The sequence below is a fragment of the Callorhinchus milii genome, unplaced genomic scaffold (genome assembly GCF_018977255.1).
Source record: "Callorhinchus milii isolate IMCB2004 unplaced genomic scaffold, IMCB_Cmil_1.0 Scaffold23, whole genome shotgun sequence".
NCBI classification, from domain to species: domain Eukaryota; kingdom Metazoa; phylum Chordata; class Chondrichthyes; order Chimaeriformes; family Callorhinchidae; genus Callorhinchus; species Callorhinchus milii.
This window is the reverse complement of record NW_024704764.1, coordinates 4,838,944-4,865,426: the sequence shown is the minus strand read 5'-3', so window position 1 is coordinate 4,865,426 and position 26,483 is coordinate 4,838,944. Positions and strand designations below refer to the sequence as shown.

Here is a 26,483-nt window from a genome sequence, read left to right as displayed (position 1 = left end):
TGACGACGTGATGAGGTTTATTATCATTATTATTGTTGTAAACTAGGCTCGGGGGATCTATTTCATTACAAAACATTCCATTTATTACCTTAGCAATCAAAGATGCAATAGTCTCTAACATTAAATGGAAATATACACAGTAAATGTGTTCTGATTCGATAACTTTGCCACAATCCTCCAGAAAGGTTGATCACTGACTTCACGACTATTGTGGGACCATCCTGCGAGCAATTCTTGCCTTCTCCACCTACAAATGTACAGTCACTACACTTAGCAGCAATTTAAATCGCATGATTTACTGCAACTATGTTTTTTTTAGGAGGAGCACAGCAGTCAAATGGCACACAGCAATGTCCCACACACAGTCATGAAATGAATAACTGATCTTATTTAGGGGACTTTTGTCCGGAACACTAGGAGAAACTCCCTTCTCTTTTTGACTAGTGCCATTGGATCCTTAACATCCGCCTGAACAGGCAGACAAGACCTCAGTTTAACGTCTCATCTGAAGGACGGCACCTCTGACAATGCAGCGTCCTCCCATCACCGCACTTATATTATATATTACACAGTCCTGACGTGAGGATTGAACCCACAACCTTCTGACTCACAGACGAGTGTGCAACTAACCGAGTCAGACTGATATACAATTATCATTAGAGTTTTTTCAATTTAGGAGTTTGAGAGTGGTATGAAAACTGCATTTAATAGTCATTTTTCTGGTTTAGGAACAACGAGGCCAGAATCTCAATTCGGTACGTGGGTTGTAAATTTCAGCAGCATTGCAGCACCACCTCATGGACATTTAACATACGTGGTATTCTAAGTACAGTAGTACTTTAGTAAGTAGTAGTACTCCAGGCAGGGCGAAACTTGGACAGAGCCTAATAATAATCCCTCCAAAAAAACAAAAACAATAATAAATTGGTCATTTTCAATCTACGACTGTTTGTGGGACATTGCTGTGCGCAATTGGCTGCCGCGGTCACCCACAAATATACAGTCAATTCACTTTACAGTATATTCTGTGAACCGTTTTGGGACGTCCTCGCGACGTGAAAAGCGCTATATCAAATGCAAGAATTTTTATTATTATTACTTTGGTTTGTAGACCCTTAAGCACAGCAATAGGTAAGTAACTCTCTGTGTGACCCAGTTAAATCTGAAGCTCTTCTCTGGGGTTATAATGAGGAATGTAACGAGAAGATTTAATTGTAAATATTCATGCGTCTTAAACCCTGTGACCAGAATTGCTGATCCATTAATACATCCTAGCGTTTCCTGATCTTTTAGCCTATTTGAGGAGACGTGTTTATTTCTTTACCCGACAAATCAGTGTGTTCTTTTGCTTAAAGGAAGTCTGAAAAACACCTATTAACAATTCAATATTTACAATTCTGTTTCTACACAAACTGCGTTTCTGCTTTCCTTGAGGAAATTATCTGGAGCCAAGTATTCTCGAAGTCTCTTTGCAATGAGATGCTGATGCAAACGCAATGGTTAAATACAAAACACGCAGAAGACACATGCCAATTATCTGCTGTTGAGTTCTCTGCGCTGTGATTCTTGCTGATCCGCTGCCAAACCTTCCCCCGGGAACTGCATTTGGAAAGTCCGTCCGTCCCTGGTGGAAGTGGAGGATTTTAGTGTTTTTGTTTTTGTGTTTGGCACAATTTTTGCATTTAATATTAAGCCTTTTACGTCAAGGGGCGTCTCTCAAAGTGCCTCAAAGGATAAGCCTGGCATTAAGTGCTTTGAGGCGTGGAAAAGCGCTGTATGAATGTAAATTGTCTTGTACAAACATGAGCAGTTTAAAAAGATTGGCATCCAGCGTCCACTGTTACTAATGAAAAGAAACACTGCAGTGATGTGGCACAGCTCAATAAAAAAAACAGAAAAAGGTGGTCCCAACCAATGCTGGGCTTTGTGTAACGGAGGGACGTAATGTGACAAAAATAGTGCAAGATATGAATTTCTCCCTCACATCCGCACCACAACTGGCACCGCCTTCCATCACCTCCGGAACATCGCCAGACTACGGCATTACCTCACCCCTCACGCTGCTGAAACCCTGGTCCACGCCTTTGTCACCTCAAGGCTGGACTATGGGAACTCTCTCCTCGCCGGCCTTCCCGCCCTCCCTCCACACTGCAGGTCATTCAGAACTCTGCAGCTCGTGTACTGTCCCGCACCAGGCTTCGGGACCACATCACTCCCACCCTCGCTCGCCTCCACTGGCTCCCCATCCCCCAGAGGATTGATTTCAAGATCCTCATCCTCACCTACAAGGCCATTCACGGCCTCGCTCCCTCCTACCTCTCCGACCTACTATCCCCCTACCTACCTGCCCGTACCCTCCGTTCCTCTGGCTCCGGTCTGCTCCACGTCCCCCGCCCCAACCGCCCTACCATCGGTGGTCGGGCCTTCAGCCTCTCAGCCCCGAGGCTCTGGAACTCTATCCCCAGTGCCTTCGCCGCCTCCTCCCTTTCCTCCTTCAAGGCCGGTCTCAAAACCTTTCTCTTTGACCGTGCCTTCAGCTCCCCTCTCGACTCTCTTCCCCTTCCTCGCTCCCTCCCTTCCCTCCCCTCACCCTGACCATTTCCCCCTCCTTGCTCCCTCCCTTCCCTCCCCTCACCCTGACCATTTCCCCCCTCCTCGCTCCCTCCCTTCCCTCCCCTCACCCTGACCATTTCCCCCCTGCTCGGGTCATGACCCAACTGTGCAGCGCCTTGGGACGTCCTCCTGACGTGAAAGGCGCTATATAAATGGAATCTTGTTGTTGTTGTTGTTACAAAAGAGATCATAGGAATAGTCAGCAAAAATTAACAACCTGAGGCTGTGCTGTACAGTCTAAGGAACAAGACGATTCTATTAAGCCTTTGGCATCTTATTTTCTCTTGGGAAATCCTTACCGTTGCTGCGCTCTGAGACGCTACCCAGCATGGAGGTTGCTATTTATAAGTGCAAGTTGTTGTTGTCAGTCTGTGGTCTGTCCATGGTACTGTGATGAGAGAAGCTCATACGGTCAAACTCATCACCTGCAGTCTGACCCTTTTCCGTGTTTGAAGGGTTTGTCGTCCGGCCCTTCTACTTGCCTGCAGTGTTGTGTCACTTTTCGTAGAATTTACTGAAAAGTGTGTTTACCTGTATATTTTTTTAAGGGGTTCAAACAGCAACGTCCCACAAACAGCCATGAAGTCAATGATCTACTACGTTGTCCGAGGGATTGTTGGCCAGGACATGAGAGGAGAGAAACTCTCTTCTCTTTTTTGAATAACACCATTGAGTCTATGATGTCTGCCTGAACGGGCACAGATTCTAAGCTTCCCCTCTCGTCTGAAGGACAGTGCCTCCAACAATGCAACGCTCTCCCCTCCCCCCAGCACTGTGCTGGAGGTCAGCCTAACCTATGAGCTGAGAATCCGATAATAATAATAATCCTTGCATTTGATATAGAGCCTTATCACGTCTTTAAGACGTTTCAAAGCGCTTCATAGAATATATTGGTAAATGAATTGACTGTATACTTTGTGGGTGAAACTTGGCAGCCAATTGCGCACAGCAGTGTCCCATAAAGTCGTGGGTTTAGTGACCAATCTATTATTTTTTTTAAGCAATTATTCCCCAAGGAAAAGCGATCCACCAATTGACTAACAACTGGGTTCTTATTCCTGCCTACTGCTAGGTAATCAGAGGCGTGTAGAGTAAGGAAACTTGCCCAATGTTTCGCCCTGCCTCGCTTGCGAAGCGAGTGCTCTAACCACTGAGCTATGGGACTCAATGTAATGAATGAGATCCCAAGAAATAAAGACTTGGCTTGGAAAGTTGTTCACATTTCACCAGCAAGATTACAAGAACTTTGCAACATTGTATTTAGAAACACACAAGTTACCTTGGAAAACAGGTCTGCATTATAAAGACAAAGAGTTCACCTAAAGCACTTTGAGTTTGTACTTTATTGTAAGTGAGGAAACACTGTTCAGTAGATCTTTAGGGTCTCTAAGAAATTCTGACTTTACAATGACCCAGTGGTCAAATATCCGTTGGAAGTAAACGTGTTTAACATCAATGTAACTTTTCCTGACATAAAATCTGCCACAATCGATACCCGTACTTTTTCTTAAAAAAAATGATCAGTTACATTTTTTATGCATCCAAAACATTAGCCAGAGTTGAATAGACTACTGTACACTGTTTGTGCATGTGTATCTCACAACCATTGAGTGTCCTAAGCTGTAAAATAGTTTGGTCTAACGCCTCAATAATAATGTAGGTTGGGTGGGGTAGCGGGAATCATTGGAATTAAGAGGCCATGCGGTTATTGACTACATTCCGTGTTTTTCTGTGTGTAGTAAGTTTACCCCAACAGTGCGACGTGCTGTATTGTGTTAATAGCTGAAATGTTCAACAGTGAAGGCATTGCAGCCAGCTCACAAAATTGCCATCTCTGTGATGGAAATATTCTGCAAAACACAATGTCTCTTGTTGTTGTTCGTGCTGCTGCTGCTGGATACTTCCGACAACAACAGCAACTTGCATTTATATAGGCACTACCCTACGTTGTTGCATTGTTGTTGTTCCTTATAGGTGCTTTGCCATCAGGAATTTGTGGGTCGAATGTCAAAAAGGCCTTTCACTCCTCTCCCTCACCCATCATGGAATCATTAACAGTGAACTTTCAACAACGAGCTTTAGACATCGATGCTAAGGCTGTTCCAGTGATCACTCATCACCTCCACCCTCACCACTGCCGCCCTTTTAAAGCACGAACCTCTTCAATCAACATTGCACACTCATTTAAGGAAAGACTGACAAATGATCTTGTGGTCATACTTATGTTAACAAGATGTGTTCAGTTGAAGACGGCCCTTTGGCCATTTTGATCTCATCCTTTCCAAAATGTCCACTCTACGTTCCTCCCAACGCAGCATCGAACCGTTTCTCCGATTACCCCAGTCCTTGCCAGACTGCACTGGCTGCCTATCCCAGAGAGGATTGACTTCAAGATCCTCACCCTTGTATTCCAATCCCTCCAATCCTCTGCACCCCCCCTACCTCTCTGACCTCCTCTCTCCTCAAAACAGTACCCGTTGACTTTTCTCTTTGACCGCGCCTTTGCTCACCTTCCTCCCCCTCCTCCTGGCTCAGCCCCGGGATCCGTCACTGTGAAACTCTGAGACACCGTGCAGCGTGGAGGGCACTATATAAATCCAAGTTGTTGTTGTTGTTCTTAAATGAGTCCTTAAATTAAGAAGTTTTCAGGGCACACGGTCTGTTATTTGTCAGATTTTTTTACAATGCAATTGGGAATCTACCAAAGGTAATACATGAAAACTCAATGGGAATTAAGACCTTCCAAGGTGCTTGTGGTATAATGTTAGGATTCAGTGGACCCGCTGGGGTAGTGTCTCTTTATAAGCGGAATAGAAACACTGAGAAAATCCTGACAAGGCACGTAAACTAAAGAGATTGCAATGACAGAATCAATCACTTGTGTGGTCAAGACAGCTCCTGCACTTCTTATAGAATCAGAGATCGTTATAGCACAGAAAGAGGTCAATCACCTTATCAACGGACCCTGAAACTCGTGAGAAAATCCTCCCATTCTGTCTTCATTTGGAAGTGTTTGAGAACCAAGGAGAAAAACGCTTTCAAATTAAGGCCGAGTTCAAATATTAATTGTAAGATAAAACAGTCTCACGGGTCCAGGCTAGGGGGATTTTGAGCTGTTTGCTGGTCTGCACTGTTTTTATTTCTCTACTTGAGCCACTTGATCCAATCTTCCTCTCCTGTTCGCTCGCCCCGCCTCTTTGAATAAAAATATACTCCAGGTCTTACTCACCACTCGTCTTTGATACATTGCAGCAAATGTACAGGTGTGTCATGGGCAATGAGATTCATTGTCAACAAAGCCTGGGCATCATATTCCCTATTAGCAGTCAATGCTACTTGACTGTGATATTCATTAAAATAGAACACTATTATCCTGTGCTGGAACAAAGCAATACAAAGTAGTAGAGGTTCACAATAACCCTAGGTTTTTTTGATTGCAAATAATAATAATAAACCTTGCATTTGATATAGCACTTTATCATGTCTTCGAAATGTCCAAAGCACTTCACAGGATATATTGTAAAGCGAATTGACTGTATATAATGTGGGCAAAATGCGGCAGCCAATTGCGCACAGCAGTGTCCTACAAACAGTCGTGAATTGAAGTGATCAATTGCTAATTATTATTATTTTGGGGGGAAGGAATTATTAACCCCGGAAAAGCGATCCGCCAATCGACTAACAACCGGGTTCCTACTTACTGCCAGGTAAACAGAGGCGTTTACCTCTGGAGTAAGGAAATTTGTCCAACGTTTCGCCCTGCCCGGGAATCAAACCAAGTGCTCCAACCACTGAGCTACAGTGAAAGGGTGGGATATTAATTCATGTTAAACATCACCAGTTCATGACAAATGACAAGTGCTGATGGCAAGTGTAAGGCAATTGTGTACCCCAATTGGGGTTAGCGACAGTACAGTTGGAAGCTTAGATAAGCGGTGGAATGGGTCGGAGTGACAGTTACTCCTAAGATGGGGTGGGGGCGGTACAAGCCACTGGTTCAATGGAATGGGGAGAGGGTGGTGCTAAAGATCAGCTGTAGATCACACAAGAGCAGAAACAGGAGCCTTGTATAAAGGAACATGAGATCAATAAACAGCGATGGCTGGCTTGTCAGGTACAAGTGCATTCATGCTACCTTGCGTTGACAGGCTGTTGTCCTTGTGTGTGTGTTCCATTCCGACCAGGACTAATAGCGTTCAAATAAAGCAGTCACTTGTATGACTCTATCACCCTTCCCTACCCTCCCAGCAGTTGATACACCTTCCGTACACATGACACCGACTTGGGAACTACTTGGTTCCACTATCAATTCAAGCCAGTTTGTCTGTCCCTGACCCTCTCTATAGGAAGGGTCTTCTACAGGAAAACAAAACTGACCATAACTGACATGTCACAAGATCGCAAGGTAGGTTCAGGTGAAGAAATCTCTTTCTCATCTCACCCTCTAGCACGCCCACTCTGCCATCTTCCCATCACAGCATCAAACTCGTTTCTAAATCAATCTGAAAGCCTTGGCCTCTTCCTGGTACCCTGTTCCAGTAGGTAATTACTCTCTGGGTAATAATATAATAACAATAATCCTTGTGTTTGATACAGACATCTCAAAGACTTCCTGGTAAAAAGGGGAGCGACTGCGCATTATGTAGGTGAATGTGACAGCGAATTTGCTCGCAGCAATGTCCCATAAACAGTCACACTTGCAAATGACCAAATTTAGTTGAGTGTCCCATTTTCACTGAGATAACTTGCAACCCTCCCTCCCTCCCTCAAAGTTACCGTGTTATTGACAGGCAAATCTGAGCCACTGTTTCCCCACAATCGCACATCTTTACTTTCAGAGACAAAAAGATAGCTACTTATTATTGACCTGAATCAACAAATCCTGCCAGTCAACCAGTTAATGCAATATATTTTAATGAGCTCTTTTATTCATGCCAAACTAAAATGGAGAATATTGGGACTTCAATGCTCTTTGGCTTCTTTGAGTGTAAAATGTATGATTCAATGATAATAATAATCCTTGCATTGGATATAGTGCTCCATCACGTCTTCAAGATGTCTCAAAGCATTTCACAGAATATACTGTAAGATGAATTGACTGTATATTTTGTGGGTGAAAATGATACCAGCTCCGGGTGTTAAAATTCTATCTGGGTCTAGACTTACTCTATTGACGTGGCATTTCAGAGTGAACCCAATTTGGCAAATTCGTAGAACACAACCTTTATTTTGAAGCCGTTTTTATTTTGTAAGTTTCTTTTATTCAACCGCAGGAAATCAGAAGATGACTTCAAAGCTAAGACTTAATTTAACATTGTGCCAAATTCTGCATGTTCTAAAATGCAAGAAAGTTTATCAAGTAAAATCTAGACCCCAGGTGCAATTTTATCCCCAATTATCTTTCAAAACATGGCACTTGCCCACCTCATTAATTTTCCCGTATGAAAGACATTGTGGAAAACTTACTCGAGGGTTGAAAATAGATGGTTATTAAGCCATCTATGCTGGAATGATGCCCTTTGTCACTTATGTGTGCGTGCCTGTCATACCTCGAGCAATGGATTACGCTTCCAATGCAGAGAGCGGATACCAGCTGAATTGCAAACAGATTGTTAACCAGTACATCTTAAAAGTCGAAGTGCAATCGATTCGTATCCACTGGGGTGGAGAGCTTATAGAGTATCATAAAGCATTCCTTGTGCTAATTAGGACAATGCTGCAACACCTTACCCTGCAGCAGAATTTGAAGTGGAGGTTGGGTGATATATTTTAAATTCGGCGTTATATTTTAAATATTTCAAAATCACCCAAGGGATGGAATGATTGTATCTGGATGCAGGCCAAGTGTCTAACGCTCACTTGTCAATTAGATCATTGGATTTTATTTTGTAAGCTTTAATCCTTCCCTTCGATCAATCTTGCAATTCTTCCAACCCAAGCACTCTTTCTTCAGCAATTGTACTTTCGCCTCTGATCGAATCATAGAAACTTGCAGCGCAGAAGGAGGCCATTAGGCTCAACGAGTCTTCACTGCCTCTCAGAGCAAGGTGTATCTTCAATCTCACTACCCTGCCCTGTTATAAAATAATAATCCTTGCATTTGATATAGCGCCTTCTCACATCTTCGAGACGTCTCAAAGAGCTTCACAGAATACACTGTAAAGTGAACTGACTGTATATTTTGTGGGCGAATCACGACAGCCAATTGCACAGAGCAGTTTCCCACAAACAGCTTTGAGTGACCAAATTATTATTATTATTTTTTGAGGGATTATTACTCCCGGAAAAGTAATCCTCCAATCGACAAACAAGTGGGTTCCTACTTACTGCTAGTTGAATAGAAGTGTATGGAGTAAGGAAACTTGCCCAATGTTTCCCCTCGCCTGGGAATCGATCCCAGGTCCTCTTGGTTGTGAGGCGAGTGCTCTAACAACTAAGCTACAGGACTGCACATATCCCCTTATCACTTCAGGCGTTTATTCCATCCATACTTTCCGCATCGTAACCGGGTCATGATCCATGACGGAGACAACCCCCTTCAAGTTTCAGTGAAGCTATAACGTCAACTGTAATATTTCAAAAGCACCTGTTAACCCATACTTCCCTGTTACCTCCGTTGAGCCTACTTAAGCATTACAATGGTCCCGGTTGCAGTTTCTTTGGACGACTGAAAGAAATATTGGGTGGGGAGGGGAGGGGGTTGGGAGGGTGGGAGGGGCTACAATCTAAGAGATTTTCCTTGTACTTTAGCTTGCATTGCAGTGCGTGTCAGGCTTGTAGATATACCCAGTGCTATTCATAAAGGTATCAAGCAATAAATATACACTGTGAACTCGCAGGGCAAGTGTTCATCATTCCGATGGTTCTTCCGACAGAGAACATGTATTGCCAATGTGTTTGTATGTGGCTTGGGGTGCACTCGATTTCCTGGTGAAAGCAAAATGGTTAACAGTGATTTAGAGACTTCGACAAAGGAAATGTCTAAGTGCTCTGAGACACTAAACCCCCACCCTCAGTAAAGGGCGCTATATAAATGTAAATTGTTGTCGTTGTTTTCCTGCGTCATGAATAATTACTTGCTTTGACTTGACAATCCTGTGTGCAAACATAAAGGGCTGTAATTCACCAAATGCAACAAGCAATGTCGTTTGATGTCTGCTTTGACCACTTCCACCACCCCCACCACCCTCCCCGACAGCTTCTTAAGCTTCTTATTCTCGTTTTGAAGTCTTTGAGAAGAGGAGGAGGCAGATTATTCAAAATGTGCTTACACGTTCCCATCCGAACACTTCTTCTGTGATTGTTCCTGTTCTTTTTTCTTCTGTTTCTCCTTCTGCTTTTCCAGTTTTTCTAAGGTTTTCCTTTCCCTTTCCACCGCTGCGTTCACGTCTCGAAGTTTCTTTTTGAGCAGGGAACGATCCTGCGAGTTAACGACTCCCAACGCCTGTGAACCGAAGAGAAAGAAAGAGATTCATTATAAGAGAGGAGGCTTAGCTCGTGAAAGCGTTCTCATTGTGGAATGTTCGATGTGTTGTAACGTTAGGAGAAAGACGACCATTGGCAACAGATATCTGTGAGCTTTGCAGCTCATAATAATAATAATCCTTTTATTTGATATAGCGTTTATAATCACGTCTTCAAGACGTCTCACAGGATATACTGTAAAGTGAATTGACTGTATATTTTGTGGGCCAACCGGTGCAACCAATTGAATATAGCAGTGTCCCACATACAGTCATGGATTGAGTGGCCAAATTATTATTATTTTTTAAAAGGGATTATTATGCCCGGAAAGTTATCCGCCAATCGAGTAACAACCGGGTTCCTGCTTACTGCTCGGTAAATAGAGGCGCGTGAGTAAGCAAACTTGCCTAAGATTTCACCCTGCCGAGAATTGAACTCGGGTCCTCTCGCCCTAAGACATTAAAGGTCCAAAATTCCACCTAGTCTTAGCCTGGAAGATTGCTTTGTTCTAAAATTAAAGATCCTCCAGGTTTATGTACTAATCTTCGATCTGATTTTTCTGTCGCTCTTAAAAAGAAGCAGCTTCCAAATTAAGAATTTATCCACAACTCTGCATGAACTTAACTCTTAAAACAAGAAAATGCGGTCACATTTTTGTGGGCGAATGCAGCAATTAACTTTCATGAACCAAGCGTGGTAAACTCAACAAGTATCACAAATTAAAGGTCATATCTCTTGAATTACAACCTGTGCAGATAATAGTCTGTGTGGGATGGGATTATCGCTTACTCATTCACCGCTGTACCAATTCAGGCTTCAGCTTAAAGGTCAACTGCAATGCATTTCAAATCATCTTTGTCTAAAAAGTCCGGCTCCGCTTCTAACCTTTCCCTCCACTTACCTTCAATTTGCTTCCGTCCAAGCGCAGCAGTTGTTCACCATCGATATTTCCAGCAGTGAATTCGGAGGAGTATTGGTCCATGTTCAGGCCTCTTAGCCACTGGCTGACTTGTTGCGTTGTCCAACTCGAAACCAGGCAATACGTCTGTCCTTCATCAAGACACTTGTGTAAAACAGATGGTATTCTAGTTACTGTATGCTACCATGTAGCAAGGCAGAGAGAGATTGATGAGATAATTATAATCCTTCCATTTGATAACACGCTTTATCACGTCATCAAAACATCTCAAAGAACTTGGCAATTAGCGTATAGCAATGTCCCACAAACAGCCACAAATAGAGTGGATTGTTGGCCAGGACACCAAGAGAAACTCCGTTCTCTCTTTGAATCATGCCATGGGATCTTTAACGTCCACCTGAACAGGCAGACGGATACTCGGTTTAATGGCTCATCTGAAGGACAGCACCTCTGACAATGTAATCGCCACCCCTCATCCCACACCCCAACAACACTGCACTGGAATGTCATCTAAAGCTCAATTTGGGGCTTGAACCCACAATCTTCTGACTTAGAAGCGAGAGTGCTACCGACGGAGCCAGGCTGACATCTGAATGCATGAGATTTGAGACACATGTCAGAAATACTAAGTACGGGCTGACAACAACAACAACAACTTGCATTTATATAGCATCCCTCATGTAGGGTAGTGTCCCAGAGCGCTCTACAACACAACAATAGAGAAAACACGGTCAAAGAGATACGTCATCAGATGGACCTTAATCTCAGTGGAACATCAGTTTGCATTAGCAGTCGCTGAGCTCACGCAAATCACCTGGTTTGGGTAACGGATCTGTTGCTAAGTTTAAACGCAATGTCCCAATCCATGTTCCGCGCCACACTTTCCTGCGTACTGTAACTCTGAGGTTTATTTTCACTGATATCAACTGAACTTACTTCATCGGAGGAAAGGGATAAAGTGTGGGTGGGAGTACCACGGGACTCGGCTATCGAGCTGCTCAGGATCTTCGGACTTCCACTTCGTGGGCTGGACTCGTTGCTCAGAGTGGAATCCTGTGTGTAGAGGGCAACAACAACAACAGCAACTTGTATTTATACAACGCCCTTCATACGGAGTAGCATCTCGGAGCGCTCAACAGTGACGGAGCGAAGAGGGAGGTCCTTGTAGCTCGCAGGGCAAGTTTCCTTACTCCACACATCTCTGTTTACCTAGCAGTAAGTAGGAACCCGGTTGTTAGTTGATTGGCGGATCGTTTTCCGGGGGTAATAATCCCTCCAAAAAATAATCATAATAATAAATTGGTCACTCAATCCCCGACTGTTTGTGGGACACTGCTGTGCGTAATTGGCTGCCGTGTTTCACTCACAAACTGTAGTCCATTCACTTTACAGTATACTCTGTGAAGCGCCTTGAGTTGTCTTGAAGACGTGATAAGGTGCTATATCAAATGCAAGGTTTTTTTATTTAAGTGTAGTAAGAAAGTGCAATGAAACATCTTAAGACAGACTTAACGCTCACCAATGAAGCACTAACACTTGGGCTGAGTGCCAACACATCCATGGAACTCTACCCCAGCGTGAGTCATAAAAATCAGACAATGGTGGGAACTGAATAAAGAGCTGGGTTTTGAGCGAGGAAATACCACATTAAAATAAAATGAGAAAAGGTCAACTTGTTTCCTTTGCCTCAATCAGCAACTTGTTAATTTGATGTCTTAATCTTCCTGACAAGCATTCCTCAAGCAAAGTCGAAGAGCACAATGACTCCTCAATCTCTTCCTGGACTTTCGCTCCGTCGTTTGAGATGAAACAGATGCTCACGGAATCTATTATGAGCTCTTAATTATGAACGTTCAGACCTCAAGTGGATTCTGGGTTGACAACTCATTAATGAGTTGGAGGATGTGTTTGGATAGCGAGTGGGACAGAATTTACTGATGCTCAACTCATCCGAGGCAATTTTTTGAGAAGCCAATTTTGTATGCAGAACTACATCAAGACAGTTGTTGTCTTGTCCTATTAACACGCAAGTGTCATTTTGTCAGATTCTATAGTTTGACAACTTTCTGATAGAACACGGAATCAGTAAAGCAGGCCAGGTTGCCGAATAAAATACACAGTCACTACACTATACAGCGATAAGAATAATAATCCTTGCATTTGGCATAGTGCTTTTCACCTCAGGAGGATGTCTCAAAGCGCTTCACAGGATTTACCATAAAGTGCAGTGACTGTATTTTGTAGGCAAATGCAGTAGCCAATTTGCACACAGTGGCACCCATGACAGATCCTTATGTGATAATAGCAGCCACACACACACACACACACACGCACTCACTCACTCACACAAACAGGATAAAAGATGAGAAGAAAGAAAAAGGAAAAAAAAAGGTTAGATATAAAACATTGCAGCAAAGGTACGGAGAAAAGCGAATAAAGGGATAGGACAGATAAGAGCACATGAGTTGCACTCTCCATTGGAGACCTGAGCAAGTTGCCCAATGTAATAAGACATAAAATCCTGCAGAAGTACAAATGATTCTCTGGAGATAGGATCAAGTACAGTGAAGAATTATAGGACCATACAGAGTGTGGAGATACTGATTATATCTCGCCACTAATCAAATTGTTTCCCTTTATTCAACCCGACTGTTATAAGGCATAATTTAATCGTTGAGCCATCCTACCAATTTTACGCCCTACATTTGCTCTTTCCAACAGAAGGGCTTCAATTCAATACTCTCTGCTCTTTTTTCCTGTCTGCAGAAATGCCATTAACGCCTTTACTGCAGGATTGAGACGTCTGGTTCGCTAGTATCAAAACTATGCTAAGCAAAGCTTGAATTTCCTCCTAGTTCTCCCAATGTGAAAGGTGCTGTACAAATGTCATTTTTGTTGTTGTTGTTTAATTTAATGTGAATTTAAGATGCCACATTTAAGAACTGTAGGAAAATGCATTAATTCGGGCTTGATTTCAGAAGCCGCTTTCATTTTAAGAACCGGTGGGGAGGGGGGAGTGGTGGGGGGGGTGGGGCGGGAGGCGAATAAAAAGACTTCCAAATTAAGACTGTGTTTTTAGAATTTGCCACAATTCTGTTCAGCCTTAAATGTTAAGGCAAAATAGTGTCACGAGCTAAGACTAGTTGGAATTGCAGATGAATAGTATCATTCAATAAATCACAAAGGCCAGACGTTTCATTTCATACACCTCTCCGACCGCCTCAATCCCCACTCCACTGCCGGCGCCTCTGCTTGACTGGCACTAGCCTCCTGCTCTTCCCTCGCACCCTCCACCCCACAATCGGAATCGTGCTTTCAGCCACTACGCCCTGAAACTCTGAAAAACTCTCCCTCAATTCCTCCGCCTTGCCCCCTCTCTCCTCTTTTATCAAGTCCCACCTGGAAACCTACTTTCCAACTGTGCTTACTGTTACCTCCCCTCCCCCCAGCCCCCGGCTCACCCAGCTCGGAGTCAGGCTCCACCACTGTTTAGCGCTCTGAGACGCTACCTGCTTTGAAGGTGCTATATAAATGCAAGTTGCTGTTGTTGATTTCAATTATTACTTTTTGAGATAGAGAGCCAGCTGGAGCAACCTTTTCTCTCGTATCTTGGTCTGAGAGACTGAAAGGTAGAAATGTTTTTGCATACTGCGGTTTCACAGTTTCACCTGTGGAATGAATCTCACTCCTCCCATTGCATCTGTAATCAAATGCCAACACAGAACATCTTTATTTCATTGTGTTTTCATGCAGAGAGAGTAAATCTGTCTCTCTCTTGCTCTCTCTCTCTGCATTTATTGCAAATATACGTCCACGCTACGTGTTGGGATTGCCTCTATTTGCTGCTCAGGCAAAAAAGCTAATTCAGGACAAAACCGAAGTATTCATGTCCCTTCAAATCCCAAATATTGCTTCTGAAGCTTTTACACAGTTATGTTTCACTTTTATCGCTAACAAGGCATAAAGGGACTGAGTAGGAAACTTCCCGCCTATTGATGAGCATGGAGAATTTTCCAATAAATGGCACATTATGTAAAGAAGCAGATGAAACTCTACCTCAATGTAGACAAAGCGGAAACACTTTGGCAACAGAACAATTTTTTTTTACCCCAAAAGTAAACTCAGTGAAAATACAGAGAAAAGGCTTGGTGAGTAGAGCAGCATGTAATAACAATAATAACCTTTCACACCAGAGGAAGTCTCAAAACGCTTCACAGGACCTACTGTAAAGTCGAATTACTGTAGGTGAACGCAACAGTCGATGTGCGTACAGCAAAGTTCCACAATCACTGCTGTTGAGAAGTTATCGACTGGGAAAGTATGGACTGTTGTCCTCTCTCTGTTAGGTATAGTTGCTGACCTAAGACAAGTAGGGAGGGATTGTGTGCAGGTGTAAAGATAAAGCAATGACTTGCACTTACTGCGTGCAGTTAGATATCTCAAAAGTGCTTTACAAAGTCTGGAGAGGGAGCCTATATAGAGTGGGAGATCAGGGAGTAGGAGGGAGATTATCAAAGATGCAGTCATAGAGTTTATAGAAATGTTCTTGAAAGCGAAGAGGCAGGGTGCGAGATGGAGGAGTTCAGATAGAGACGTCCAGGGAGGCTGTAAGCTCAGCCACCGATGGTGGGATGAACAGGTGGGGAGCGTGGAGCAAGCAGGCCAGAGGTGATAGAGAGAGGGTAGAGTGGGCTGGGGAAGTAAGGTCACTTTATAACCTGGTTCCTCATCCGGTAGACTGAACAGAAATCACAGTGACACCTGACCTTCAAAGGGATTCTCCACTCCTCTACTATATATGAGGCATCTCTCTCCCTCTCTCTCTCCGTGTCTCTCCCCTTCCATTGGATTGACTTCAATTCCCTTTTGCTGGTGGAGCAATAAGGTCAGTGGGGCACAGTAGATACATTGTGGACCAAAGGACGGATATTTCATCCGCAAAATATATAGTCAATTCACTTTACAGTACAACAATAACAACTTGCTATCAAGTCTTCGTGACGTCTCAAAGCGCTTCACAGAATGTACCATAAAGTCAATTGACTGTACATTTCGTGGATGAAATGTGGCAGCCAATTTAATAACAACAATTTGTGGTAATTGTAATGACACATTGCGAATCTCGACCTCAAAGTTCAATGACTACTGCACTTAAAGGCTTTCTTTTACACCTGCTCTAGAGTCTCCTCCTGCTGCTGGGAGGTGCCAGCGCCTATTTGAGTCTTAATGAGGTGACATTGACACTGTGCTGCCTTATTGTATTGCTCCTCGCTGCTTGCTCGTGGCTGCTAAGCCCAGCGAACTTGAGCTAATTACACAGTTTGACAGGAAGGGGATTGAAGGGGACTGAAGGGAACAGGGATTGCTTCAGCGACATGCAAGAGAAGAGGAACATCACTTGGTTCTCGCCAGAGAAGCTCGTAAAGGGGCGGGCATGCCCTCTGTGGGCCTTGCGGTTTGCTCTTGATAACAATCCACGCTTCAATAATGGGGGAGGAGGAGGGTGGGTGGTAGTGGGGAGGAATAGTCAATGCAGGAAAGGGTTCACTTCTTGTTAAAAAGATGAACTTGCTCAACTTGGAGGTTTGCCTGGCCTGTGGACAGCCTCAGACAGAATTCCCACTCTGTGTGTTCTGTTAAACCGTGTGGAAAATGCCCTGCGTTCACTGGGAGTAGGCCAAGCGAAAGCTAAGTCAATTACTCACACTGTTATAGGCTCCAACCCAGATGCAACGTAATTCACTTAGTCAACAATATCATCAAGTTCCCATTGCAGGCAACTACATACCCTCACCACCCCCACACACCCACACACCCATAAACACACCAGACCCCGCAATAATAATTGTAGGTTCCTTATTTCTTCTCCCCTTCACCCCCGTCCCCTATTAATAACTAATATGCAGCACCATGACTTGAGAACAACACATTTTTGCTTCAAGAATTTTGAGGCTGTCTTACAAAAGGAAATCATGTCAACTGAACTTTTTTGTTTGTTTTTCTCAGCTGGGTGTCTGACACATGCGGCAACCCATTACCATGCTTAAGAGTATCCAAACCAAGCTGAGAATTCCTTGCTCCTCACCTCCACATGGAAATCCCAGAGATGGGTTGTTGGAATGGAATGTGCACTCTCTCCCTGGAGGGACACATCCTGTTTAGCTAATTCCGGAAAGTATTTGGTGCAGGTTGGCAAGAGACAAGGCTTGGGGGAACCCCAGAGTGTGCGTTGGGCTAACTAAAAACGTATAACTTTGAAATTGAAATTGATGGTAAATCATATCTAAAAGGCTTTTGACTTCAACAAAAATGACAGCTTGCACTTATTTAGTGCCTTTCAAGCAGGAACGCTGCAGTTCACAATGCAAGATAGTAAAATTTCTCCTTCCCTCACGCTATTTTTTTCTTCATTTGTTTCTATATCTAACATCATAACCTTAATTATTTACACAGCACTTTAAACAAGCAGAGGAGCAGTATGCTGAAGAGGAAAGGCACAGGAATGAGACTAAACAATCTACTGTGATCTAATAAATCGACGGAATCGTCTTAAAAGGCTGAATAGTCTTATCCCATGTCTTGGTTTCTAATTCTAGCTGCAGTACAATGCATTACTCTGTCAAAAAAAATAAAGCGACACAAACACAATAATAATAATTCTTGCGTTTGATGTAGCACCTTTTTACATCGTTGAGACGTCTCAAAGCGCTTCATGGAATACATGATAAAGTGAATTGACTGTATAGTTCGTGGGCGAAACCCGGCAGCCAATTGCATTTAAAAATTAAATTAGATTTAAAATTTAAAATTAAAAAAGGACATCATTCACTAATTCATAGAATTTGGGTTAGAGATACATCTCCACGTTAAATCCCTCACCAGTGGCGTAAAAGATTGGGTCAGCAGTTAGACTTTCCAGGGAATGGGATGGTTACCACGGCTATGTAAAATAGCACATGAATGTGCCTTTTCATGGAGTCCTGTATCTCAGTGGTTAGAGCACTCGCTTTGCAAGTGAGAGACCTGGGTTCGATTCCCGGCGGGGTAAAATCTTGGACAAGTTTCCTTACTCCACATGCCTGATACTAATCCCTCAAGAAAAAAAAAATAAAATTGGTCACTTCAATCCACAACTGTTTGTGGGACACTGCTGTGCACAATTGGCTGCCGTGTTTCTCCCACAAACTATACAGTTAATTCACTTTACAGTATATTCTGTGAAGCGCTTTGAGACATCTCAATGATGCATTTTAAATCAAATGCAAGGTTATTTATTATTCTTATTATTAGTGCAGTTAATGCACTCTGCTTTCCCAACTTGTGGGTCATTGAGGTAATAATTCCTTCAAAAAAAATTGGTTACTCAATCCACGACTGTTTGTGGAACCTGCTGTGCGCAATTGGCTGCCGCATTTCACAATGCAAGAACAAAAACAAATGCGTTGCCCCAGGTGATGTTCCTTCTGAGATGTACAGGCAATGAATATTCTCCAGCCCTCCGAGACCCATTAGCTGTAATTTGGGATCTATAAAAGTACTCCAACATGAAAAACGAGAACAACAACAACAAGATTGCATTTATAGAGCGCCTTTCACGTCGGGAGGACGTCCCAAGGGGCTGGATAGTTGGGTCGAGAACTAACCCTGTGATGTGTGCCCCGAGTTTTCAATCTTATGGCTATGTGAATGCTTCAAAAAAATAACAAGAGCTACAAACGTAATTTGGTATTGTATTGGATAAGTGTTTGCTTTCGTAGTCTTAAATGTCAGATCGGAAAACTAAAGAGGCAATCTTCATCTTGTGCATCGATCTGTCAGTTTCCCTACATTGTCCCCAAAATGAAGCCATCCTTTTCTCTCTCTCTCTCTCTCTCCTCTGTCTCCCCACCTCTCTCTCCCCCCCATCTCTCTCTCTCTCTTTCATCCCTTGTAACCATCACCACATTACATTAGGAATCAACCAGAGGTGCAACTCAGTCCTGTGCCATTGTCCCCAACATTGACCAGAAATCCAATCGATCAAAAGGGACTGGGCAATGTCCATCATTTGTCAACCCACCCCTCTCCTGCCTCTTCCAAAGCCAAAGCCAGCAGATGACAACAACTTGCATTTATATAGCACACTTCACGCAAGCTTGCATCCTGGAGCGCTTCACAGTGGTGGAGTCTGACAACAATGAGCCAGGGGGAGAGGGAGGGAGGAGGTAATCGTAAGCATGATCGAAAAGGAAGATCTTTGAGCAGGATTTGAAGGTGAGAAACGAGGGGACAAGACGGAGGGATTGAGGGAGGGAGTTCCAGAGTTTTGGGGCGTAGCGGCTGAAGGCATGGTGGAGCGGAGGGGGCAAGGGACAAACAGGAGGCCGGAGACAGCTGAGCAGAAGCATTGGGTGGTGGAGTGGGGGGGTGTAAGCAGGTCGGGAGAGGTAGGGAGGTGTGAGGGAATTAAGTGATTTGAAAATGTGACCTGCCTGAGAAGCAGATTTTTGGGAAGGGAATCCCTGCGAGGAGGCCCTGGGAGAGCAGGTGGGTGACATTGTGCCGCTGGAGGAGGTCGATCCTTTGCTGCTGTCTGTGAACCACGAAAACGGTGCAAACTGCGGCACAGCCGACTTGGCCGAGGCCAGAATACTGACCGAGGTCTCAATGGACTCCCTGAAAGAAACAAGAGACGAGCGTAAGTCTTTGCTAATGGGACACAAAACAGCACCAAAGAAGACCTTGAGCGTCAATTTTTGGTAATGTTTTTTCGCTTTCTTTGGGCCAACGTTTTCTGCGACCCTATCACCCCTCATCCTCGCCCAGCTCCACTGGCTCCCCATCCCTCAGAGGATAGAGTTCAAGATTCTGGTCCTCACTTTCAAGGCCCTCCACAGCCTTGCTCCTCCCTCCCTCTGTAACCTCCTAACCCCCTACCAAACTGTTCACTCCCTCTGCTTAGCGGGTTCTAGCCTGCTTCACACCCCCTGCCTTGTCTGCCCCACCATTGGCAGGTGGGTCTTCAGCCTCGCTGCCCCCACATTCTGGAACTCTAGCCCCCAATCCCTCCGCCTCGCCCCCTCTTTTGCCTCCTTCACGTCCCATCTGAAGACCTTCCTCTTCGATTGTGCCTTCGGCCACCATCCCACACTCCTGCCCTCCTTACCTTCTGAACCCAACTCCTAGCTTGGGTCCAAAAAAAAGTGATTGTCCAGCGCCCGGCGATGTCTTTCTGATAATAATAATAATAATCTTTGCATTTGATGTAGCGCTTTTCACATCTTCTAGACGTCTCAAAGCGCTTCACAGAATATACTGTAGAGTAAATTGACTGTATTTTTTTGTGGGCAAAACACGGCAGCCAATTGCGCACAGCAGTGCGCATTCTGACATTCATACAACAAAGGGAAATTGACCAGAAACAACAACAACTTGTCTTTTTAACAGCACCCTTCACATAAGGTGCTCTGGGATGCTGTCCTGCATCAGGGGCGCTATATAAATGCAAGTTGTTGTTGTAGGGTCTCAGCGCTTTACAAAGTCAGGGTCGGACCCTGGGTGGTGGAACGGGTAGGGTTTGGGGAGGAGAGATGTGGAGTTGACAAGAGTGGAGCCTGAAGACAGAAAGAGAGAGGGTGTGAGATGGAGGGGTAGAGGGCACCTCCTTCTTTCCAATCTTCTACCCTATTCCTCTGCTTGGCTAACTTGGACTAGTTGCGCATTGCTTGGGACATCTCAAAGCCTTGGGACGTCCTCCCAATGTGAAAGGCGCTATATAAATGTAATTTTGTTCTTTGTTTGTTTGTTGTTGTTCTCCAATCCCCTCTGAACCACCATCAGTGGCCAAGCCTTTAGATCCTACATGCCTAACCTCTGGAACTCCCTCCCTTGACCCCCTCCATTTCGCACCCTCTCTGTCGATCTGTCTTCAAGCGGTGCCTCAAAACTTACCTCTTCAAACATGCCTATGACTGCCTCCGCTTCCCCCTCCCTTCCTCCATGTCCTGACCCCGTTTCTGGAAAAATGCTGAGTTGCTACCCTACATGAAAGGTGCTTTATAGAAGTAAAACGCTCATGCTGTAGCCATGAGCTGATCGAATGGTACGATCTTACCTGCTGCCGGTAGATAGCCTGTTGGCTGCTTTGTCTCCTCGCCTTCCCTTTGTGGAGGAGGATCTTCGAAGCTGAGCCCTGTAGTCAGGTCAAACATTTATTATAAAACTAACCCAAACTATTGTCTGAAAATCATTGGAAATATATTATAAATAACGTCCACTGAGTTTGCTCTTCAAGCTGCAGGTTGCACAATTTGGGTGGGGAGATTGAGGGGGAAACCCTCTGTATATTGTGTAATTGTCTGCAAAACGTACGCTGGCCGCACCACATTTGCGGAATAATTTATTTAGTTTTGTTCTTTGGAAAGGTTTTGGTGCAGTCAGCGTTTTGACGGATGTTTTGTAGCTCTGGTTGACAGGAACTAGTGGGTGGAAACATTTAACCTCTTGAGTACTGCCAGATCCAGGAAAAATAACCTTGACTGATGTTTTCTCTTTATATAATGGAGGGTTGTTACCAAACTCCACTTGCCTATCACTTCTAGTGCTTAGCAGGCTCCACTGGCTCTGATGTCTTGCCGCGGATTGATTTCAAGGTCCTCACCCTTACCTACAAATCCTTTCATGCTCTAACACCTCTCTGATCTTCTCCAACCCTCTTTTGCTCACTCCCCTCCACTCGGCTCACCCAGGTTTTATTTACATTTTAAAAAATCATAATAATTTGGTCACTCAATCCATGGCTGTTTGTGGGACACTGCTGTGTGCAATTGGCTGCCGCATTTCACCCACAAAATAAGTTAATTCACTTCACAGTGTGTTTCTGTGAAGCGCTTTGAGATGTCTCAAAGACGCAATAAGGCGTTATATCAAATGCAAGGATTATTATTATTATTATTAAACGATAGAAGAAACCAACTATTGTAATGTCTTTGCAAAGTACAAGCTGCGATTTGTATCCAAAGGATGATGTTTCCTGCTTTAATTTGGTGCCAGTACCTACCCGAGATCCAAGAACTTTCTCTTTGCTTTCTTGTCGAGTCCCACCACAGGACTCCCTGGTTCCCCTGGACTGGTCTCCTTACTATCACCAGAGCCTAGAATTCAACAAACACAAACATAATCAGAAGGGAAATAATAATATTATTATAATAAACGTCAGCCTGGCGCAGCGGTAGCACTTGCCTCTGGGTCATGGATGTGGGTTCAAGCCCCATGTCAGGACTTGAACTCACATAGTCTAAGTTGACGCTCCAATGCAGTGCTGGGGATGTGCTGCATTGTCAGAGGTGCGATCCTTTGGACGAGATGTTAAACCGAGGTCTTGTCTGCCTGTTCAGTTGGACGTTAAAGTTCCCATGGCGCTATTCGAAAAGAGAAGGTAGTTTCTCTCTCCCAGTATCCTGGACAATAATCTCCGAAATAAAATTGGTCACTCGCTCCTTGTTCGTGGGAAACTACTGTGCCCAACTGGCTTCCACATTTCGTCCACAAAATACAGTTAGAGCACTCGCTTTGCAAGCGAGAGACCTGAGTTCAATTCCAGGCAGGGCGAAACCTTGGGCAAGTTTCCTTACTCCACACGCCTAATAATAATCCCTCCAAAAAAAAAACCAAAAATAATAAAATCGGTCATTTTCAATCTACAACTGTTTGTGGGACATTGCTGTGCGCAATTGGCTGCCGCGTTCGCCCACAAATATACAGTCAATTCACTTTACAGTGTACTCTGTGAAGCGCTTTGGGATGTCCTTCCGACGTGAAAAGCGCTATATCAAATGCAAGGATTATTATTATTATTATTATTACAACACTTTGCAGTGTATCCCATGAAGAGCTTTGAGACGTCTCGACAATGTGATGAGGCCCTATATGAAATGCAAGGATTATTATAAATAATAATAATAATATTAATAATAATAATCCTTGTAATCTGACAACTCTAAAAAGAAAAACTGCAACCGGTCCAATCTTCCTCGACAGCTTTGTGTACAGCATCCTTGTAAACCTAGACTGTGTTCTCTCTGATGCTACAATGAGTTACCTAGCAGTAAGTAGGAACTAAGTAGGTTGCTACTTGATTGGCGCATCACTTTTCCCAGGGAAATGATCCTTTTTCCAAAAAAAATGAAATATATTGGTCGCTCAATCCACAACTGTTTGTGGGATACTGCTGCGCGCAATTGGCTGCCGCATTTCACCCACAAAATACACAGTCACTCCAGCTTATTCTGTGAAGCGCTTTAAGACGTCTCGAAGACATGATAAGGTGCTATATCAAATGCAAGAATTATTATTGTTACAGCACCTTCACTGTGTTTTTCTGCCCTCCTGTCCCTCCGAGTGTGAATGGGAGAGGTGTCCGAACTATGGCATGATTTGGAAGGAGAACTGGCAGGTGTCAATCCCAGGGTCTCCTGTGATGAGACGTCTGTCAGTGTCTGGTCACGTGTGTGATCTCCATCCTCATACGTCCTCCTCATGATATTGACGTCAAACAAGAACGCAGACGACCTGCACGAGGGAGACGCTGAGGAGAGGACTGATTCAGAAGAAGGAGAGGATCCTCGAAGGGAGGAGTGGAGAGGAGACCTCATGTTGTGCAACGGGCTTCCATAGCTGTCGGAAGCCTGGAGGGAAAAATAGACGGAGCAAAAACATGAAACAAGAGGAAAAGGAGATCTTAGGAGAGATTGTTTCGCTCAGTAAAATACACAGTCAATTCACTTTACGATATATATAATAATATAATAATCCTTGCGTTTGATATGGCACCTTATCATGTCTTTGAGACGTCTCAAAGCGTTTCACAGAATATACTGTAAAGTGAATTGACTGTACATTTTGTGAAGTGCTTTGAGACGTCTCATCGACTTGATAAGGTGCTGTATCAAATGCAAGTATTATTATTCTATAGATTCCTGGAAGAGCCATAAGTTTTCCAATTTATTCTGGATCGTCATTACATAAAGCAACTTGTTCTCTAAGCTTTATTGCAGTGAGCACTGGCCTGCTTCGTGTCCTCAACCCCAATCCACCCCACCATCGGCAGACGAGCTTTCCGACCAAACCCCACCCCTCCCCCCAACTCCCTCCACCTCACCCTTGTCCTTCCAGAAAGGGGAGGTTGCGGCCGAGACATTGCAACAGAGCAGCTCGATGCCATGAGAGGAGAATGGTGGGTTGGGATTTTTTTGTGTGGAAGGATAAGATCAGATGGGCCAAAGGACCTTTTTCATCCAAAACCAATCTTGTGACCTTGCGAGAAGAGGTGGCCTCCCGATGTGAGAGGTGTTGTATAAATATAAATTGTATTTGGAAGATGGCAACACAGAACCAAGAATAGACCATTCAAAATACATTGTTTTTCAAAAAAAATTGTTTTGTCCACAAAATACACAGTCACTACACTCTGCTGCAATAAAGGAGTATATCCTGTGAAGCGCTTTGAGACGTCTCGGAGACGTGATAAGAATATTATTATATTCAGCACCTCCATACTCTTTCACCATTCTCTCAGGTCATGGCTGATCTGTATTTCCCTCGACTCCATTTACCCGTCTAAGCTCCATATCCCTTGATACCCTGACTTAACAAACATCGATCGACGGTAGATGATACTTCATAGAATTGCAGATATTTGTATTGTGCTTGACAATCGCTCACCTTCCTCTCCAGGCTCTCATCCCCTTCTGTGGAGCTGATGCTATCTCTTAGTCGAGATCTTGATGGTCTTTGCCGTCTTGCTTTGACAGAGAGCTGGGCTCGAGCTTTTTGCAGACTGTTGTCGAGTCTTTCTGTCTCTGGTATCACCTCATTAAAATCTGCGGTCATATATGGAGAGTGATGACAAAGCATTAATAAGAACAGGCAGCGTTCAGTGCAAGGAAATTGATCAAAGCACTTTTTTGTGGCAGCAGCGTGTAAATGTTCATGCCATGTCAATTGCATAGAATTACATAATAATAATTCTTGCATTTGATATAGCGCCTTATCACGTCTTCGAGACATCAACAACAACAAAGTACATTTTTATGGCATCTCAAAGCTTTTCACAAAATATACGGTAAAGTGATTTGACTATATATTTTTGTGGGCAAAATGTAGAGAAACATACATAGAGTTATACGATATGGAAACCCAACCGGTCTTAGCTTATGCTCCACATAAGCCCCTGCCCCACCTATTCTCCTCTCTGTCAGCCCTTTATTCCCATCTCCCTCAGCTGCACATCCAATTTCTTTTTAAATGCATCGATGCTTTCTGATTCAACCACAGCTTCCAGCAGTGAGTTCCACATTCTCACCAACAACAACTTGCATTTGTGTAGCGGCCCTCACATGAAGTGAACGACACATATTACCGTCCCTCTGCATGAAAAATTTCCTTCAAAACTGCTTATTAGATCTACCACTGGCTAGTTCAGAGATTCATGTAGATATTTGCAACGTCGAAGGAGGCCATTTGGCCCATCAAGTCAACAACTACAACAACTTGCATTTATATAGAGTCCCTCACACAGGTTAGCGTCCCAGAGCGCTTGAAAAGTTTTCAGACATGCCCTCAAGATGGGGAAGGAAGGAACAAGTCAGTGCTTACTCTCTAGAGGAAGAGCTTCAGCATTGACTCTCAGACAAAGCTGTCTACTTTCCCTCTTGAAACCCCAAATGGACTCTAACACCTCGCCAGCAGGGAATTCCACATCCCAACAACTCTCTGTGTGAAACAATCTCTCCTAAGATCTCCTTTTGCTTTCTTGTGACTATCTTGTATCTGTATCCCCTGCTCAATGACTCCCCTACCAGTGGGAAATAGATTCTCCCTATTCACCCTGTCAAAACCCCTTATAATTATGTCCACCTCAATCAGGGATCCTCTCAACCTTCTCTACTCCAGTGAAATCACACCCAATTGTTCCTAATCTTTTCTCGTAACTAACTCCTCATTCCTGGTAGCATTCCAGTTTTTATATTCACGATGGGGGGACATTAAGAATAAAGCATTGCACTTCAGAGATAAAGCAGCTGTGGATAATAATGCCTGGGCTCAAACCAAAGCAGTTTATGTAACGTTGGTCGATTGCATCAGAAAAAAGAGTTGGGACATTTTGAGTTGAATATTTTACGGAGGACATCTAGTTGTAATTTCCTGTTCCGAATGTCAGATGAACGAGCACCATTTAGGGTTGAGTAATACACATTATGTTGGACTGATATTGTGTTGTTTTTCAATTAGTTTCAGAAGCAGGGAGAGATTTGGCAAGGTTTTATGTAAACAGCAGCCCTATCTCTGATTATTCATCTCCCTCAGGGTACAAAGTAAACTGTGAATGCCCACTTAGAGTACAGATTAGCTGTGGTGTATTTGAATGTGACAGCCTGAAAAAACCTTATCTCATCTTGGGAGTCGAAATTCCAGGAGACAAGTTTTGAAAGAGTTTTTTTGTGCCTGT

The 26,483-nt window shown here is 43.8% G+C and overlaps 1 protein-coding gene across 1 annotated transcript; it reads right to left on the bottom strand.

The window, feature by feature from the left end:
* Positions 1-1,430: 1,430 nt before the first annotated feature.
* On the bottom strand, positions 1,431-24,865 carry samd14 (sterile alpha motif domain containing 14). Its single transcript, XM_042343442.1, has 9 exons — positions 24,698-24,865; positions 23,340-23,661; positions 22,035-22,128; positions 21,090-21,167; positions 19,468-19,651; positions 11,933-12,049; positions 10,979-11,176; positions 9,885-10,057; positions 1,431-1,624 (listed from the first exon to the last, which is right to left on the bottom strand). The coding sequence occupies exons 1-9, from the start codon at positions 24,863-24,865 to the stop codon at positions 1,534-1,536; spliced, it is 1,425 nt and encodes a 474-aa protein (XP_042199376.1). The 3' UTR covers positions 1,431-1,533.
* Positions 24,866-26,483: the final 1,618 nt, after the last annotated feature.